At 38.5% G+C, this 19,283-nt stretch overlaps 1 protein-coding gene and 1 long non-coding RNA gene across 2 annotated transcripts; one reads left to right on the forward strand and one right to left on the reverse strand.

Moving 5' to 3' along the window:
* Window positions 1-2,364: 2,364 nt before the first annotated feature.
* On the forward strand, window positions 2,365-3,418 carry LOC147866249 (uncharacterized). Its single transcript, XR_015529563.1, has 2 exons — window positions 2,365-2,489; window positions 2,952-3,418. It is a non-coding gene; the product is annotated as an uncharacterized LOC147866249 (long non-coding RNA).
* Window positions 3,419-8,641: 5,223 nt separating this feature from the next.
* On the reverse strand, window positions 8,642-17,520 carry EMB2777 (Sas10/U3 ribonucleoprotein (Utp) family protein). The gene is made up of 18 exons (XM_087316622.1): window positions 17,352-17,520; window positions 17,167-17,214; window positions 16,289-16,332; window positions 16,177-16,203; window positions 16,047-16,101; window positions 15,671-15,819; window positions 15,102-15,263; window positions 12,988-13,145; window positions 12,818-12,905; window positions 12,425-12,604; window positions 12,203-12,349; window positions 11,983-12,117; window positions 11,055-11,132; window positions 10,907-10,981; window positions 9,979-10,187; window positions 9,779-9,839; window positions 9,619-9,687; window positions 8,642-9,403 (listed from the first exon to the last, which is right to left on the reverse strand). Exons 1-18 carry the CDS (start codon window positions 17,479-17,481, stop codon window positions 9,272-9,274), a joined length of 1,947 nt encoding a protein of 648 aa, XP_087172748.1. The 5' UTR covers window positions 17,482-17,520; the 3' UTR covers window positions 8,642-9,271.
* Window positions 17,521-19,283: the final 1,763 nt, after the last annotated feature.

Consider the following 19,283-nt stretch of genomic DNA (forward strand, 5'->3'; position numbering starts at 1 on the left):
TCCTTCTCTTTGTTCTTCAAGGCATAACAGTCTTTCTTAATATGACCCTTCTTGTGGCAATAATGGCATTCCACATGTCTCTTCCTAGACTTACTTCTGCTCTTGTCATGATTTCCATGACTATTTCTGCTTTGGCTTCTACCACGTTGCTGGTTTTTACCATAACCAGCATCTCGAACATTATATGCATCTCCAACTTGTGAGGAAACCATAGTTTTCCTACGTATTTCTTCACCCAATAGTGCTCCACTTATGTCATTATACACCAATTTCCCATTTGGTACACTAGCACTAATAGCGGTGCAAAATGTGTCCCATGAGCTAGGCAATGTGCATAGCAAAAATATAGCTTTCAGCTCATCATCCATGGTCATTTTCTGAGATTGCAATTGCGACCATAATGCATCAAATTGATTTAAATGAGACGCAATACTATTTGTATCCTTCATACGAAGGTCATATAACTTTCTCATCAAATACACCTTGTTTGCTGCAGTCTCCTTCTCATAGGTATTGCATAGTTTTTTCCAAAGTTCTTCGGAGTTTTGGCTGTCTAAAACAGTAAAGTAGACACTATCCACCAAGTGCAGTCTTATAGTGGACATGGTCAAGGCATCAAGTTCCTCCCAATCATCATCATCCATGTCATTTGGCTTCTTCACTTTGCCGCCTAGGGGCCTCGTTTGCTTTCTTTGAACCAATACATCACGCATCTGATTCTTCCACAAAGCAAAATTAGATCCATCAAATTTCCGGATCTCAATATGATCTTTTCCCAAAAAAGAATAGTTCTTACTTGAACTATTGCGAGCAACATAAGTGCTACTAGATACATCCAACATTCCAGACTCCATGGGAGTGAACGACAGTATCAAGCAGTGATTGGGCAACAAAAAACTAGTAACCAAGTAGCTTATTGAAAACTGTCAAAGATTGATACCCAATATTTCGTGCAACGCGCACCACTAGAAGCATACAACTTCCAAAATATCAGTAGTGAACTGTCAAAGAGGGCTGATACCACTCTTGCATAAAACAAGCACCACTTCAAGACATATAATTTCCAAAATGTCAACAATATTGGCTAACATACATCTCCCAATCACAAATTGTAGGCAACTGCTATGTTATACATTCACGTTGACCCCAAATTTCTCTTCCAAATGTAGCAATGACATTGACTCACATACATCTCCCGAACCACAAACTGTAGGCATCGGCTTTGCTATGCATTCACATTAACCCCAAATCTCTCTTGCAAACGTGGCAGGGGTCTCTCCCACCACAGCTTAGTTCCACCCAAAAATGTTTCGGATATGATGGATAATTAGAGAGTTTAACCAAGGGAAATACCTGTGAATAGCATGTTCCTTTCTTCAATGTCGAAGATGCTGGAGATGCCCAACAGTAGGTAGATGCTTCAGCCGAGCCCGATACTCCAATGCTTGCCACATGAATCTCCTACGCCGCTACAAGTCTCGGACGCTTGTTGTTTCCGACTCCAAAGCTTCCCTCGCTGTCTCTCTCGCTCTGATACCACTAATGACAATCAATAGAGCAGAAAATCAAGAGACAATCTGCTCTTGATCGTAATGCACGGACAATGAAGGATGAAGAAAGAGTGCACGAGAGGAATAGGGGGTGAATGACAAAGGGATTCAATTGATACAGTAGGGTGGAGATTACAAGAGGAGAGAGGTAAATCTCTTGGACAAAGAAAAAAGGGGTGAAAAAACCACACACAGAGAACACAAACACTCGCTCTCTCACACTCACTCTCTCTCTCTCCCCACTCAACTAAGTGGGAGACCAGTTTTGGCCTTTTCACACTTAGTATGTATCGGGGATACATGTATAACATTTACATGATCCAATTAATATCCAAGCATAGTGAAGATTACCAGGCAATGTCAAGGAACTTGAAGTTGAATAAATGCAACACTCACCGGCAACATTGGAGAAGCTTTGCAAGCGATTTTGTGAATACGAGAAACTATCAGCGTATCAAGATACTGAATGAAAAGTTAGAAAACATTTTCATGACTGAATATAAATCAACTAAACATACATCACACATTCATTGCTTACGAAATGGAATTTGTATCAAGGGCATTGATTTTGAAGTTGTGTAAGTTGTGTCGTAGGAAGCCCTTTCGTTTGTTTCCATCATTTAAAAGTACTCTTGATTCATATGGGCAATGATCTAATGTGGGGAGAATAAATGTGAAGTTAGCTTGAATTTGTACAATTAGAGAGAGAGAGAGAAAAGGTGCCATGGAGGGAGGGCTCAAACATCTCACTCGCACCGCCATCTCCTCCTCTCTCAACTCCACCCTCTTGGCCGCCTCGGGGCAATGACCTCGGGCACTTGTGTTGTTCGGGTCGATTGCGGCGTGGTCATCACGAGCCCCATTGCCGCCTCCTCGACTGTCTCCCTCGTCTCGAAATTGTGCTCCTTCAAACTCAAGAGCCCTAAGCTCTTCTAGCTTGTAATTCTTCATCGGTCTCCGGTTCAGGTGTGGTCATGTCTATTTGGTTGAATTCATGTTTTGTTCTTGGTTCTTGGTTTAATATCATATTAGTTTTTAACCATGTTTGTATTGTGTATTGTGTATTGTGTATTGTGTATGTGTATGTGTATGTGTATGTGTATGTGTATGTGTATTTGCATATGCATGGTTGTGTTTGTATTCATGCACACATGCATTTGCAACATTCCCTCTCATGTTTTTTTTTTCCATGTTAATTTTTGTATTTGTTGTGTATTTGCTATACAACCTCACAATTCACATTCTTCTTGTAGAGTTCCCTTGATTTTTGAAACAATTAATGTAGTGAAATCATTTTCCTTCAATTAAAAATCTAGAGATGTTGTTTGCTAACAACTAGATTTCCTTTATAGTTACAAAGAAAGAAAGCATTTGTCATGATAATCTCTTTTTCCAAGGAAGAAGGCATATCCAACAAGAAAACAAGTGCTTCCTCGAGGGGAGTCTCTTGATGGAAGGAGGCTGAAACTGAAGAAGTCACCAACATGAAATCTACAACCATGAAAAGACCAGTAATAATTCTGGCACTCAGGATCTAATTTGGATGAGTTTATAACAATAAAATAACATTTTATTGGAATATGTACATCATTTTATTGCTCTGGAATGACCCCGAAGAAGAAAACGCAGAACTGATGGCGCTATATTCATGAATGTAATGTGTAAATGTAGGTATATATCCCAATAAAATGTTATTTTATTGTTGTAAAATGTGCTACATCATTATGAGAATGCACGGTCCTGATTTCTACTTGTTGTAAATAATTGTATGTATTGTAATATGGAATTGTTGTCATTACTTTCCTCTCATATAATGAATCATTGTTTGTTTGAAACATTATTTAAACCTTAGGTATTTCATTATTATAGCAAGTTGGTTTTACATGTGTTTGTTTGTTGTAAACGATATACTCTAAGGAAAAGGTGTACTACAAAGAGATGTTATATAGCCAATAGTGTGATTGATATATATGTCAAATGTGGCTTGACCCATGTAGCACATATATTGCTTAATACGCTTTGCATATTGAATTAGTCATATATTAATCTCTTCCTTGTTAAATAATGTTGTGATGTGAGAAATTATTGAGCATTTGAAGGAACTTCTTGTAGTGATGGCATATTGATGATGATTGTTGATGAAATTTCATAAAGTTTAAATATAGAATATCTATCAAACCAAATAATGAACTCGTGAATCTTTATTAGTAAAAGAATATTTATAATTTAGGTGCAAATGGATGCCTTCCCACTACACACATACACATATGTCATACAACTAGGATATACAACACATACAATATAATACGTACATAAATAAACATGGAATACAATACATACATATGAACAGACACATACACAAATAACACATACATAAAATATATACAATATATGAAATACAATATAATACATACATACACCCATTTATAAAACATACATATATCTTCTATGTAAGGGCATTTAAAATGAGGTGTTGTTAAAATATATATTCGCACTAAGGGTTATTTTTATTAGCTATTTTTTTATAGAAGGGTATCTAAAATAGTAAAAAATATATGTATAAGGGGTTTATAAAAGGTGTCGTGAACGCACGTGATACAACCTCTTTAAACATAATGGAACCCCCGGGGCGAAAACCTCGAGCACTTTGTTGAGCGAGCAAGCTCAACATGCGCTGGATTGGTTGTATAAGCTGAGAGCCGGATCGGATGAAGACCAATCAGCTACGCCGAGATCGGTGTCCGGAACCAAGAGCCATATCGGTATCCAGAACAATGTGTAACTGGTAGGCCGTTAGAGGCCTACGGTCCTAGCCTATTAGATAGGCATATTTTTGGGAGTTTGTGTCATGGCTCAGTATGAGCATTGAAGTACTTGTCAATACTTTTGTCAGTCCTTTTAAGGACTTGTATAAAAGTGCTCACAGACCACATTGTATGTACAGAGTTTTTAAAGAGTCTATAGAGTATTTTGAATATAGTTTTATGTGTTCTGCTCTCTTTGTCTCTCCAGCGTATTCTCTGTGTATTTTGAAGCTTTCCATTAAACCTTCATTCTATTTTCTATTGCTATTCGGTAGAACCGGTTGTGTCTACAAGCTTCGGCACATTAGCTTTTACATGGTATCAAAGCATGAGGGTTGAGAATCCATTGTTGCCGACAAGAGTTGTAACACAAACAAACCCTAATACCCAGTAAGAACAAACAGAAGAGGGAAATGGATAGAAGCATGGCAAGCTCACTTTCGACGGAGAACCTCGATAGAAGCAACTATGCATCTTGGTCCTAAGGACTTCCCGGTATGAGTAGAGTGTTATACTATCTCACATCCTGTGTGCACGACCAGATGCTCGGCTACATTAGAGATGCGAAAATGCTAAAGGAAGCCTAGGAAAATTTCAAACAGATTTTCATCGCCAATACCACAGCCCGAAAGTTGCAGCTCCGGCAAGAGCTTAACAACATCTGGCAAAGGGACATGTCGATCATCGATTACACCACCAAGATCAAGGAGATTTACAACGCAATGGGATCCATCAATGTGATAGTGGATGAAGACGAGATATGCAGATCTACCTCAGTGGTCTAGCGCAAAGGTATAGGCTAATCCGGACGGCGATATACACCCAAGAGACACCACCGTCCTTTGACTTGCAATCGATGTTGATGGTCGAAGAAAACCACACGAGTGGGTCGATGACCACTCAATCGGACAGCCAAGTGTTGTACACAGAGGTGGATCGGCCCTGGGGGCGTGGCGAACATGGTGGATCGGCACGCAATGGTGGCGGCCAACAAGAGCAAGAAAGAAGGCACAATGGTGGTGCCGACAACAGTTCAGAACCCTCCACGAGCAGGAGGATTCAAGGCAACGCCAGAAACCGGCAATCAAAGGCCGAAACGGAATGCTAGTATTGTGGCAAGAAAGGCCACCAAGAGAGCGACTGCTGGAAGAAGCACGCCGATTCAACCAAATCTGGATCTGGCAAAACCAAACACAGAAATCAACAGTGATCACACTACGCCGAAGGATCGGGAACCGAAAAAACTGGAAAAGGGCCAGCCTTTGTGATGAAGCACAAGGAGAACTCAATGAAGAAGACTACCCCACAATCGGGCGAGGTGTGGTATGTTGACTCCGGGGCATCAAATCACATGATGAGCCATGAAGAATTATTCTCGTATCTAGAGAAACCAGAGCAATCAGGATCATTGAACTTAACCGAGTAAGCCCAAACCTTCCGGGTGCAATCATAAACAAACATAATGAAGTACATGGAGCCTCCTAGTGGCCTTTCGGGCATCGGCCCACAAATATCAGTGTGGACCAATTCTAGGGGTTGTCGTATCGTCTTGTAATGGAGAGAGTGTGGACTTCGGGTCTGTTTCTCTTAACAACAATGGTCATAGAAGTCTGACTTCATTTGGAGTAACTTTTGGAATGTAGCCGATTGTCGTTAGCCTGTCAGTCCAACTTGTGACATATGGTTGAGTCGGCCATGCCATAGTGTTGCATTTGGCAATTCGGTTACGTTGATTGTGCCCTCCAGACTCAACACATTTAGCAAATACAAGTTATTGTACTTGCTGCCATGACTGATTCAGTGATTTCCTTTCGTGATCAGTCATGATGACTTGCTAAGTGTTGTCCTGTACCTGGCTTCAGTTAACATGCCAATGGAGACCAGACTCCTAGTCAACTCGGGCACATGTTGAGCACGGTGTAGGATGCTTATATTGCCATTCAACAATTGAATTGGGACCTCTCCGATACCTACAATTTTGCATTCCTGCCCATTGTCGTGTCTAACTGTGTCGTTGGCTCCGGTTGAATAACCCGAAAACCATTCGATGTTGTGGGTCACATGAAATGTGGCATCGGAATCCAACAACCACATCCACACGTCTTGTGCGCTATAAAAGATCTCGTCGATCAACGAATCTTCTAGGGAGAGGACTTCTCTCGACTTGGATTGAGCAACATTAATTTGGTTGCTTGTTTGAGAATGGTTCGAGTCGGATGATCCTGAATTCTGCTCGAATTGTTGTTCATTCTCCTTCTTGTTGATTGACCAACAGTCGATAATGTTATGTCCGGCCTTTTCGCAGTATGTGCAAAAGGCGTACGGCTTCCCGTTCCACGACTTCGATCGTTGACGATCACTCTGCCTTCGAGACTGGCTTTGATATCGGCCTACTCTTTGAGTCGTATCTGCCGCAAAATGGGTTTCGGCATTGTCGTCGATGGTAAGTGCCATCAACTTTCTTCAAAGGTCTTCTGATTGGACTTGTCTCATTGCTTCGTAGAGTGTTAGCTTTATTGAACTGTTCATGATAGTCATGTAGAAGACTTCCCAACTTGCCGACGGGCTCAAGAGAAGAACAAGGGCTTTGATTTCTTCTTCTACGTTCAATCCTTGCAAGGAGACTTCGGCCAACACCTGGCTAAAGGTGTTGATGTGGGAGGTGGCCGGTTCAGATTCCTTCATCTTCAATTAAACAATTTCCCGATCAATATGAGCTTTGATGAGGACAATTTCTTCTCATATATGGCTTGGAGCTTCTCTCACAGGGCAAATGCCAATGTCTCTTTGGCCATGCTAAAGTAGACGTTTTCAGTCATATGCATTTGAATAGTCGATCTGGCTATTTTGTCCAGAGATCATCATTCTTCTGCAACCGGCTTGGTGTTGTGTCGTATAGCTTAAATCTAGCTTCAGATGATGAATGCATCTTGCATCATCTCCTTCCACAGGGCAAAGTTTTTGCCATCGAACTTTCGGATTTCTACGTTAGTGCCGAATGTCGATGCCATCTTCTGTTGGAAGTAAGATTGTTGGCCTCGTCCTTTCCTTTAGTTGGATATCCTTCTCCTTATGTTGTTGTTGCTTAACTCTGAATCGCGCCGATACCACTTGTTGACATTGAGAGTGACTTTATCGGCTACTGAGAGATGAGATGATGGTTGACGGATGCAGAAGCGTATGAGGATTCTATGTGTGGAGTTAGCAACCGAACATCTAATGGATGAAGGTCAGCTTCACTATTCCAATCAAGAAGGTATATAGAGAGAGTGTGTGATAGACAATTACATGGGGTTTGCTCAAGAGAGGTAAATCTTTCATATTGCTATACCTTTGTATATGGTGATGTTTCTCATTCTAGTGTCAATCCCACAAGTGATAAACCCCAAAAATATTTCAATCTACATTACACATTCATTGATTGTGGTAAGAAGGAGACATTCAACACACATCCATCAATAACTAGAAACTTTGTCAATAACCTCATTGTATATGGTGATGTATATTCAACTCTAGTTCGTATAAGATGATGTTTCTCATTCTAGTGTCAAGCCCAAAAGTGATAACCCCCAAAAATATGTCAATCCACATTCCACATTCATTGATTGTGGTAAGGAGACATTCGACACACATCAATCAATAACTAGAAACTTTGTCAATAACCTCATTGTATATGGTGATCACTGATGTATATTCAACTCTAGTTTGTATAAGGTGATGTTTCTCATTCTAGTGTCAAGCTCAAAAGTGATAACCCCCAAAAATATGTCAATCTACATTCCACAATCGTTAAGGTCACCACTTCAAGTGACCATTGAACAATGCATTCATTGATTGTTGCAAGAACGAGACATTCAACACACATCCATCAATAACTAGAAGCTTTGTCAATAACCTCTTGGATTTTTATGCGAGTGCTTGTCAATGTACTACGCAAAAATCTCAAATTTAGTAACAGCTAAAAAGAGAAAGAAAATACCTAAGAATAGGTATAATCAACTCCATTCCCACTATCCTGCACACCACTTCCATGTTGGAAGATCATTTAGAGTAGGGTCTCAAAATAGAAAACTCGGAAGTTTGTTGTATGTGTTTGAGTATGCTCAACAAAGATTCCAGAAAATCTTCACTTCCAGAATTCTAGTCAGTGTCTTCCACAACTCATCATGTCTGTCATATGGGACAATTACCAAGCATACCAGTAATGCAGATCGCTTCAAAATGATGCATGGTGATCAACATCATTAATGCAAGAGATAGAAGAGATTGTAGACATTCCCAAGAGACTCAAATCTAAAAATAAAAAATAAATTACATTCCATCAAAAATTGTAGATGGTTGCATACAATATAGACTAAAAGATGAAAACTTAAGTTTAAAATTATAACCAACATCAAATATAATCATCTAGATTTACCTGATGAAATTATGGAACAAAAACATTAGAATAAACAATAAACTGCAACTAATATAAATAAGGGCGGAGTTAATTCCCATAATTCGCTAATGAATACACTCTTAAGGACTCTATTGCAAAATCTGAAAGGACATTCCATCTGTAATATGTTCTCAACAGAGATGTAGCCCATTCTTAAATATGCTAGCATATTTTCGCCTGAAATGATTCCTTAGATTTTTTAACTCAAAAAATGTTGTTTCAATTTACTCTTTTCCCCTCAATCAAGCTCTCCATCAGACTCTTTATAGTTTCTTCATGTTTCCTTCCATCAAAATCGAACTCCATGGTGATGTGTCAAAACCACAGTGCTGACATCCATCCAACATTCATAACTTACAATGGACAATTATCTTGATTCACTATCCTGCACCAGAATGTGTACATACACAAGACTTCTGGATATGATTGAGAAGGAATAATAAGACTAAATTACCACATTCCTCCATTTTTGGCAGAATTTAGCTGTTAAATCGAACACTGCGACTGATGGCAGTCCGTATTCCAGATGTTTCTCCACCATAAGCTCCATTCAGCAACTTGACTTCTCGAACCTGTCCTTTCCGTCGGATTACAGCCTTTTCATGTTTCAACTGCATAAACAAACACTCCATAACACATAAGCAAGCAACATATATGACAATAAGAATCTAAGACTAACATGCAGATAGCTCTTTCATAGACTTCTAATAAACAGAATTGTAACCACACCCATGTAAAATTGTGAAGGCACCATATAGACTTCTAAAGACAACCATATAGACTTCTAATGACAAATTATATGGAATTCTAAAGACAATCATATAACCTTGTATTTTTTCCTTGGATTCTTTGTCAATTTCTTCCTATGAGGTGTAAGACCCTTGTTCTTTTCCATCTGCAAGTTCCGCAAAAACAGATTGGATTATTGAAGATGATCTATATTTGTTTGAAAAAGCTCGATCACAAAACGATGTAGATGTTTTTACCTGATATGTTATATGGCGTTTTCCAACCTCCTCCTCAACCACTGGTTCTGGCATTGGTGTTCTGGAGGCACCAGTAGGAAAGAAAAATGAAAACATTTACTTTTTAACCATTATCTTTACAATTAGTACAAACGACTCGTTGATTCAGTTTCAGAGTTCTCTTTCTTTGCAATGAGCATATACAGAGAACAATTAATTGCCTGAGATTTGTCTTTTGTTTAGCTGCCAGTTTTGCCACTTTAAGGCGCTTTGCTTGTTCATAAAATTCATCCTCTTCCAACTGCAAGTGTCCTTGTTCATTTGCGTCATCTGAATCCTCAGGACGTAAAGGTATCCTCTGTACCTCATGTTTTCTTCTTCTTTCTCCAAGTTCCTCTCGTGCAGGAAGATCCATATCTCCTGAAGCAATCTATCCAATAGAAAATACACATTGAATTATAAAACCTCAGAAATGTATCAGAATAGAATAGAAATGGAAGAAAAACAATGATATCTTATACCTGCTATGCTTTAACAAACACATTCAAAGATCAAACTATTCAATATTATGTACGATCATATGATCTGAGGGACCGTTTTGACATCCACCTCAAAGAGATAATAAGCAGTTAGTATGATGAATTCAGATTTGATGACTTTCTTAGTGAGGTTTTGGCAACTCACAGGTAAGTACATAATATGCATTAACATTTTATGTAAATCACAAATATCCAGCTAATAGGAAATTCCATAGCAACAAAAAGCCTTACCTAATTTACCCACATATGATATCATGAATTTATAATGGAACTTCCTAGCTTTTTTTTTTTATGGTAAAGTAGAAGACCAACATGAATATTTGTCACATTGAAAGGAGCAACCAGAAAATGTTTTTTAATCTACAAATGCTTCCAAAGGGAGAATGCCTTTAACAACCAAGTATTCTCACCTTGAGATAAAATTAGAAAAAATCTAAAATCAGCGAATGTCATGAGATAGTACTCACTTTCAACTGAGAAAATAAATTTGACATTTTGTTTAGATTTGGAGACTCTGCTACATAACTTACCACTTCAAATTTCCAATAAGCCAAAATTACAATAAATTCGAAAGTAGCTTTACAATAGAATGAAATCAACAAGTACTTACATGTTTCCTTTTCTTGCGCACTTTATTACTGATTATCTTATGTAATGATTTATTGTCAGGAAGAATCTCATCCTCCTCACTGCAATGGCATATAACATAATTTCAGATTATTGGCATACTAACAATGTAAATTTTTCTAATAGAACACTTGCCAAGAAGTTAATACGTTGGTTCCCCCATTCTTCACAGATTTTGTTCGATTATCTACCTCAAAATGAACCATCTCCTGCAGAAAGATCATTGATCACATAAACACAACATCGATCCAGTTAGATATTACTGTGCCACCTCTCCTTTCTTCAGGTAAATCTATCTCATCACAATGAGGGATAAGAATGTAGAGGTAAAGAAAAATCACAATTGTGAACAATGCACATTATATGGATTTTATGGTTCTTTGCATGCCTCTCATGGTCTTCTATTTCTCTCTGGAACAATGACTGGATCCATAAATAAGATGGTTTACACTACATTTCTTTCTGTGAGGAACTAAGCTGTATTTTGGGAGTCCAAAAAGGAAGCGACAGCAATTGACAGAGACTAATGGAATATGACATGTTCAGCCAGATATAATAAAGTTCTTAGTTTATGTCGCTAGTAAAATGAAGCAAAGCATAGTCCCTGGATTACAAAAAGAACAAAGAATGAGATGATATATATATGAGCATAGAAATACACTAAAAGCAGTTCATAAAACAATAAAAATATGTACAGCATATTTGAAAGGCTTCGGTAAAAGCAGGAAAAAAAGCAGAGCTTCTAAAAACAATGAATGCAGAAGTTCTAAACGTTAGAATAGAATATATGAACTGAAATTGCAAATATTAGTGCTTGGCTACATTCCTTCATTAATCTCCATCACCTATGGTATCTCAGATCCAGGCAAAGGCATCGAGAAAATTAGTTTCTTGTCTTTGTATTATCATTTACAAGGATTACTGGAATCCTCTATTTCGGTTTGGTTAACGTCAAATTAGCAAAACATTAGTCCTGCTGGTAATCTTTCCAATTCACACCCTCGTTCAAAGTTCAAATGGTAATCTATCAATCAAAGCAAATGACAAATTTCTGCATACACATTCCGACTTCTTTGCAGACTTAATGTTGGCCCAATTCCCATTTGGCAATGTCCTTTTAAGAGTTTGTGTGTCTTCATCTTTTCTTTGTAATGATGTTTGCTGCTGTTTTAATGACCCTTCATTTTCCTGTGATTGATTAAAGAAGTACAATAGAAGGTCTTAATTGGCAGTTGAAATCCATTGCACAGAAATGGTGAACTCTATCATCTGCACTTACTTTAGCCATCTGCTGCATAACTACCGCAATAATTGATTTATTATTCACATCACCATTATTGATTGTTCCTTTCATCCCAAGAGACTCGATATTCAAATTCATGAGTTCAGATATCTGAGTCTGCAGCTTCTTGTCTATTGGTTGCAACTAAGAAAAAGAAATGTATTGATCAGTAAACCAAAAGTAAACATAATTAGCAGAAATAGAAGCACAAATATTCACCTTCTCTAAGAGAGTTCGGATATCCACAAGGCGTGCAATTACTGGATGGTCACGAACAGACCTTCCTTCTGCCTTCATATGCAGGTAGAAAACAATTGCTTGAATATATGATAGCAATAATATGCGTTTTGTCTCAAGAAATAGATGTCCTTCTCTGCTTGCAGTATCACTTCTTTTTATCTGCTTCCAGGAAAGTAAAAACAATTAGATTATTTCAATATTGGTATATATAACAAATCCTAATACTCGTTAAGAATGCAAATATAAATTATGACAAGTCAAATTTTCCAATGGTTTTTGCATCCCAATTCCATATTGTACCACAGGTTGGATTCCTTTACATGATTAACTCAAAATACATACAAACACAACAACCAGCATATTGAAATCTACCTTCTCTAATAGTGGCTCAACTTTTTTATGCAGGATATCCAAGCTTTCCCTCAACTCAGCAAGCAGCCCAACTAGTTCAGGTGCATCACTATCAAAGACAATCTCCATATCAATTAAGCAGATGGCTCCAAAGAATAAAAATGAGAAAAGAGTCTCTGAGCAATGCATACCTCATGACAACATTCATTTGCTCTTCTTTTGATAAAGCACTGACATCCTTTTTAACTTCTTCAATCAAGATATTTACATCTTCTGATGATACACCAATCCTCCATCCTTTAGGGATAGTGCTCTTGTCACTTTTTGATTCTCGTCTCTCAACGACTTCCTAGAAATAGTCATTAACAACATCCTAATAGGCTTAAATACAGAGTGACCTCATAATTCAAAAATGAAATTAAGAATAGATAGATTGAAACATATGTTCAGTGTATCTGTTCAAAGAATAAGTAGAAATACATGCAGATATGTGCAAGTCTATGGGTTATTTTTTCTCATGTGTTGTGTCAAGTGACCATCCAGAATGGACTGCCAATTTCAAAGTATATTGGGGTGATGACCTCATATACATAAATGGACTGGCATTCTGATCACACTGTGCGCAACAATCCGAGAAAGTGGAAGGACATTGCTTCCGACTTCCCTGTAAAGATGGTTGTGGTATTTTGCCATTGTCAGGTTGTCTGGAGTTGATCAAGACATTCCAGTTTTGGTCTACTGTACACCTTCATATGCTCGATGCTCACCAAGTTCACTCAAAATGCTTCAAGTTGAATTTGTTGCCACAGATATCCAGCAGTGTTTTGCTTGGTCATATATCCACTTTTACAAGTTCCACCCTAAAACCAGCAACTTTTGGTCTATGTCATGATTATGACTTGCCAAATACAATGTTTCCAATTACATGAACCTCACAAGTTGAGGGTTCTGAAAATTTGTACCCCCTCTGCTCAAGTGAATAACCCAAAAAGATGTCCTTTTCAATCTTTGGATCTAGCTTCGTCTGTACTTTGTGCCATAGATGCACACAAGCTACACTGCTGGACACTTTGCAGTGTAACAAGTTTGACTTCTTTAGAACTGCTATTGCATGGCCATATTGTGAAGTCCAGCAGTTAGGCATCACAGAAGTGAACAAGACTTCCATCCAGTACATGTGAGGCATGTGCTTCTCTTCACCACAGCATTCTTGCACTCCAATGGCAAGGCACTGATTCAACAGATAGACAATCATCAGCACCTCTTCCACCTAATACATTTGCAGCAGATTCCAAATCATTGGAGAAATCTTCATGAAGGTAATGTAGCACTGATGATATTCCCTGAATGTTGCGATCTACACAGATACCATCCGTTTGACTGGATAATGTCCAAGTGTCCACTATTTATACTCTGGTTTTATGAAACAAATGGTAGTGTTGCCTTCTATATTGGCATGTTTCACACACATTGGATATCTGATTTTACTTGAAGTTTGGTATGGGAGTTCACTCACAACTCCTATTTTCTATATAGCCCACAATTTTTGAAGGTTCCTGCAGCCAATCTTCTGGTAGCACATTTCGAAGTCAGACACAGCCTTCTGACCCTCTGCATGGCAGATGTAACATTTTTGTCGTCAAGGATGAACATCGGCCCTTCTCTTCATCCGAGGGCTACTAATTGGCAATCCTATCTACCTTTCACTATTAAAGGTTGGTGTCACATGCCTAGAACATAAAGAGAGAACTAAGTAAATGAGATTGAGGAATAATTTGGAAGGCAAGTAAAATTGTCATGGTCTAGATGTGATAGAAAGACAATCATGCAAACCAGATTCATGAAGGATTTAGCTACTTAGAAATACTTTGTGAAAAAAGAAGGCAACTCCAGACTGAGGAGGTAATCAGGTCAAGGCGAGCACCATGAGTAACCTCAAAGTGACAAAGGCTGAAACTGTGGCAACAAACTTTTCTGAGGATAAACCAATGGTCTATCAATCAGGAGGTATGCTCCACTTTAATGTATTTCCCAAACACCCATGGGTATGCATACGCGTCTGTATGTGTTTGAATATGCAAATCTGTATGTGCATGTGTATGTGTATGCATATAGACTATACACACTATTTCGTTTATTTCTGCTAGGGAGAATGGACTCTCTATTTCCAACAAGGCTTCTCATACACATTGAGACATTAACAATATAGCAATAGCACAAGACCAACGATATATACATTATACAACTTTCACAGATCCAATGAACGTAGAAATCTATATTTCTTTTCAAACAAAGAAATATGTACCTGAAGTGATCTCTCATTTTCATCAGGCACACCATCTGCCACATCATCTTCCTCATCAGATAACTCAAAGTCTTCAGGCCGAAGAGACGCTGCTTTTAGGCGCTGCAGCCTAAGAGCCTCAGCCTCCTCTTCTACAGGTGCCTCTTCATCACTTGATTGTAACTGCAATAATTAAGTATCACAAAAATAACAAGACGTACATTTTAGCATATGTATAACTGACTTATCGCTATCTGCTCTTACCTACAGTTCTTTCATATGTAAATGCACTTGTTTTCTGGAGTAGATCCTAGACTATTGACAACTCGGCATGGAACATCCATGTATTAGAACCATATAGAGAAATAAGTCTATAGAAATAGAAAAATATGTAGAGTTCTCTCTATATATGTACGCTCCAATGTTATGAAATAGTTGGCTCCTTTTTAACATGCTTGAAGACATAATATACTATGTCAAGAAAGTGGATGCAAAGAAACAGGAAGGATGCTTACAATATGGCTGCATCACATGCTAAAATATGCAGATAATCGTGTATGTTATTGTTTACCATCGTCAATCATGCTCACCTCATAGTCAACATTATCAGCACTATAATACATTTTCTTCCGCTTGCCCCATGGCGCCTTTTTGTCATTCTTTTCCTCCCCTTCCTCCTCATCCTCTTCATCCACCATCAAACTTGTTCTCTGTCTCAAGAGCTTCGCTTGTTTAGCCACTGTGATACAGGGAAATTCAGCAACCATTCTACCAGAACAACCATGATTACATGAAAATAAATATTGATCCACACCAAGTTGACAAATATGCAACTAATTAAATCCGCAAAAATGCTATGTGATATGAAGTTTGAGGATTTATTTAACTTTCATCTAGAAAGAATATAACATGATTTAAAGAGTGGGCAATGTAGCCAGTCCTTTTAAGCAAATGATATGACTTTACTTTTAGCTGCAAGGCCAGAAAGTTGTTCCTCATCCAGCTCATCATCATCAGTTACCTGAAGGAGAAGTCGGAGTTACTAAAAGATAAGTGAAAACAAAGAATATGGCTAACAATTAACAAAAAACCGCACCACATCATCGTCTTCACTGCTTTCCCCCTGCATACAAGGAAGGAGAACATTATTGTTTTCTAGAAACATTATTATTAAAAATGACAAAACTTTGATAAACAAGAACGATTACCTTCAAATTAAAGACAGGTTGTTCCATGTCACCTTCTGATAGCTCTAGAACCAAAAAGAACAAAAAGTTTAAAAGTGCAACAAACAAACAAAAACAAATGCTTTTAATGTGATTTCATGGACTATCTTCTTTATCCATATTATGCTTTTCTTAATTTGAAATATATGACATGACGAAATGTGATAACAGAAATACCAATTTGAAAAAGATAACAGAGGGAGAAAACAACAACCATTATGAACATAGAAGAGATTGCTTTATAGATACATAGAAGATAAGGGGTTGATCATTCAAATTAATGTGGTATATCCAACGGATCCATATATATTTTAAACAGTAGACTCGTATGGGTTGGAGAAAACAAATAAGGAGAACCTGTAGTGACAATGAAATCCATAGGGATTTGATGACCATGTTTAAAGGTAAAAGCTAAGCTCATCATCTCTATAGACAATACAATGATATGTCTATTCACCAATGATGTTTTAACTTCATTCCTATTTACGAGTTTCAAACAAGGGTGTGAGTAAAATGAGATTACATGGACAGATGCATAGTGTTAGATTGTTACTCTCCTATTCTAGCAAAACATAATATTTAATCATAATCCTCTAAGAGAGCTTTGTGAGCAAATTGCTAACTTCAATTCCTATTTGTGAGCATGAACAAGGGTGGGAAGAGTAAAACATTGGTCCAGTTTCGAGCTTGAGAATTGGGGAATGATTATAAAGGGAATGAAATTCAACAATAACCTATGAAGTCTTCATGAATGGCTATGTATTTTCTCATAATTTGTTGTTATTTCATCCATCAATAGCGATTAATGCATGAAAAGGAAATTGGTTGAGCAGCGAACAAATACAATTAGAGAACCATACCATTGTCGTCATCGACATCCAACAATATCTTGTCAGTCCCTTTGTGAACTAAAACACGACCATACAAATACAATATAGAAAAAAAAAATCATAAGATATACAGAAAGAAAGCAGAGTAAAATAAAGAAAATCAACCTCAAAAGATTCCACGTTGAAGAAAAAGACCAAATAGAAATGAGCTTTACACTTATCGATGTCGTCATCGAGATCCTCAGTGAATGCATCCGCGTTAGCAGTGTGTGAAAGTCTGCCTTTCTTCTTCCCGAAAGGAGGACCACCCAGCTGATGCTTCCTCTGTCCACCACGACGAGCCATTCGAGAAACTCGCCTTTCTTTCACCCAACCCAACAGGGCAGAGGAGGGGAGGGGCCACAAATTCTCACACTCCCTAAATTCTCTTCTCTGTAGGCGCTGCTGAACACACACGAACACAGAGAGCACAGAGAGACAGAGACAGAGAGAGGTCGAAAGAAAGAGACGGGATTTATCGAGAGGGTTATAAGTTATATACAGAGAGGAAAAGGGTTACCCGGTTTGTTTGTTGTTTTTTAATACACAAGTGACAATACATACATACATTGACATACATACATACATACATGAAAACACACACTCTCCTCAGTGGTATCCCAACCGAACCGACCGGGACACACTCCCGAACTCAACTGGGACTCGCCAAAGAAGGGGCCCACTCCACTCCACTCCACCCCACTCCCAGAGAAGGTCCCACATTGGGTTGGAGGTGCAGCCACAGGGTAGCCCAACAACAGCCACCCATCGCGCACAAAGTGATAATGCACTTCTATTTGCTTCGTGCGAGCATGGAAAACGGGGTTATTGACCAGCTGCATGCTACTGATATTGTCGTAGTAGATCGGGATCAGAGTGGGAACTTCGACGCGTAAGTCCTGTAGCAGCTACCAAAGCCATATAGCTTCACATGTAACGATGGTGGCTCCTATATACTCAAGCTCAGTGCTCGACAAGGCCATTGTCGGCTGCTTCTTGTTGTTCCACACTACAACCGCGCTTCTGAGAGAAAACATGAAACCTGATGTCGACCAACGATCCGACGCATCTCCGGGCCCAATCAACATCATTATAGCCGACTAATAGCTCGTGTTATACCGTGTCGGTACAACAGTTCTCTCGCGGACTTCCCCCAACTTCGTCATGTACGCATAATGGTGCGACATGTACTCGTTATAACCATACCGCATCACCGGCTTCTTGTGGTGAGTCGATCGACGGATCTTCTCATTCGCCGATTTTATGGCTCCCTTGGCCACCTCTAATCTCAAATCTTGAGGTCTGTCTTCACTCCGGTTGGTGTCAGATTCTCTCTGATCCGATGCACCTTCGTCTGTGTCGTGCTCCGGCATCTTCATCTTCCCCTTCTCTTTACACGTGAACCGTCTCCTCGGTTCCTTGCGCGGGGACTGCACGACCAAGTCATCACTGCTCGTCGGCTCTTCATTCGACTGGCCATTCCGACTCGGTCCCTTATGCGGCCCACTTAGCTAAAATGAGATTGGACTCTCTTCCAGAGCTAGCAATGGGCGTGGTTCGTTTTCGGTTCGGTTCAGTTTCTTGACCTTGAAACCAAACCAAACCATTTTAAATTTTTGAAGCCATTTAAACCAAACCGTTTAATAGGTAGGAGAAACCAAACCGTTTACGTAAAATGTAGAACCAAACTAAACCGATTTATCAAAAATCAAAACCAAACCGATTTATCAAAAATCAAAACCAAACCAAACCAAATTGTTTTGGACATAATCCAACCAACATGAAACTATAAATTGAACCAAATCAAAGACTAGAACACTATAAAATAACAGAAATTTACAACACATTTTCTGATAATTGCTAATTTGTGAAAAATGATAATATATAATATAAAAAGATAAATGTTTTTTGGAATGATAACAAAAATCCATACAATAGAGTTCAAACTTCAAATCTATATATGTAACAATCCATATTTGTAACTTAAGAACAACAATCCATATAATAGAGTTCCAAATCCATAGGACCACATATGTAAACTTAATCCAGCTTTTTGTTTCCAATGTTTGAATAAGGGATTCCTGAAAGTATAAAATACGCAAAAGAAT

Source organism: Azolla caroliniana, unplaced genomic scaffold (genome assembly GCF_043228905.1).
Source record: "Azolla caroliniana isolate FFs.n. ecotype wild unplaced genomic scaffold, voAzoCaro1.0.p SCAF_3, whole genome shotgun sequence".
Taxonomy (NCBI): domain Eukaryota; kingdom Viridiplantae; phylum Streptophyta; class Polypodiopsida; order Salviniales; family Salviniaceae; genus Azolla; species Azolla caroliniana.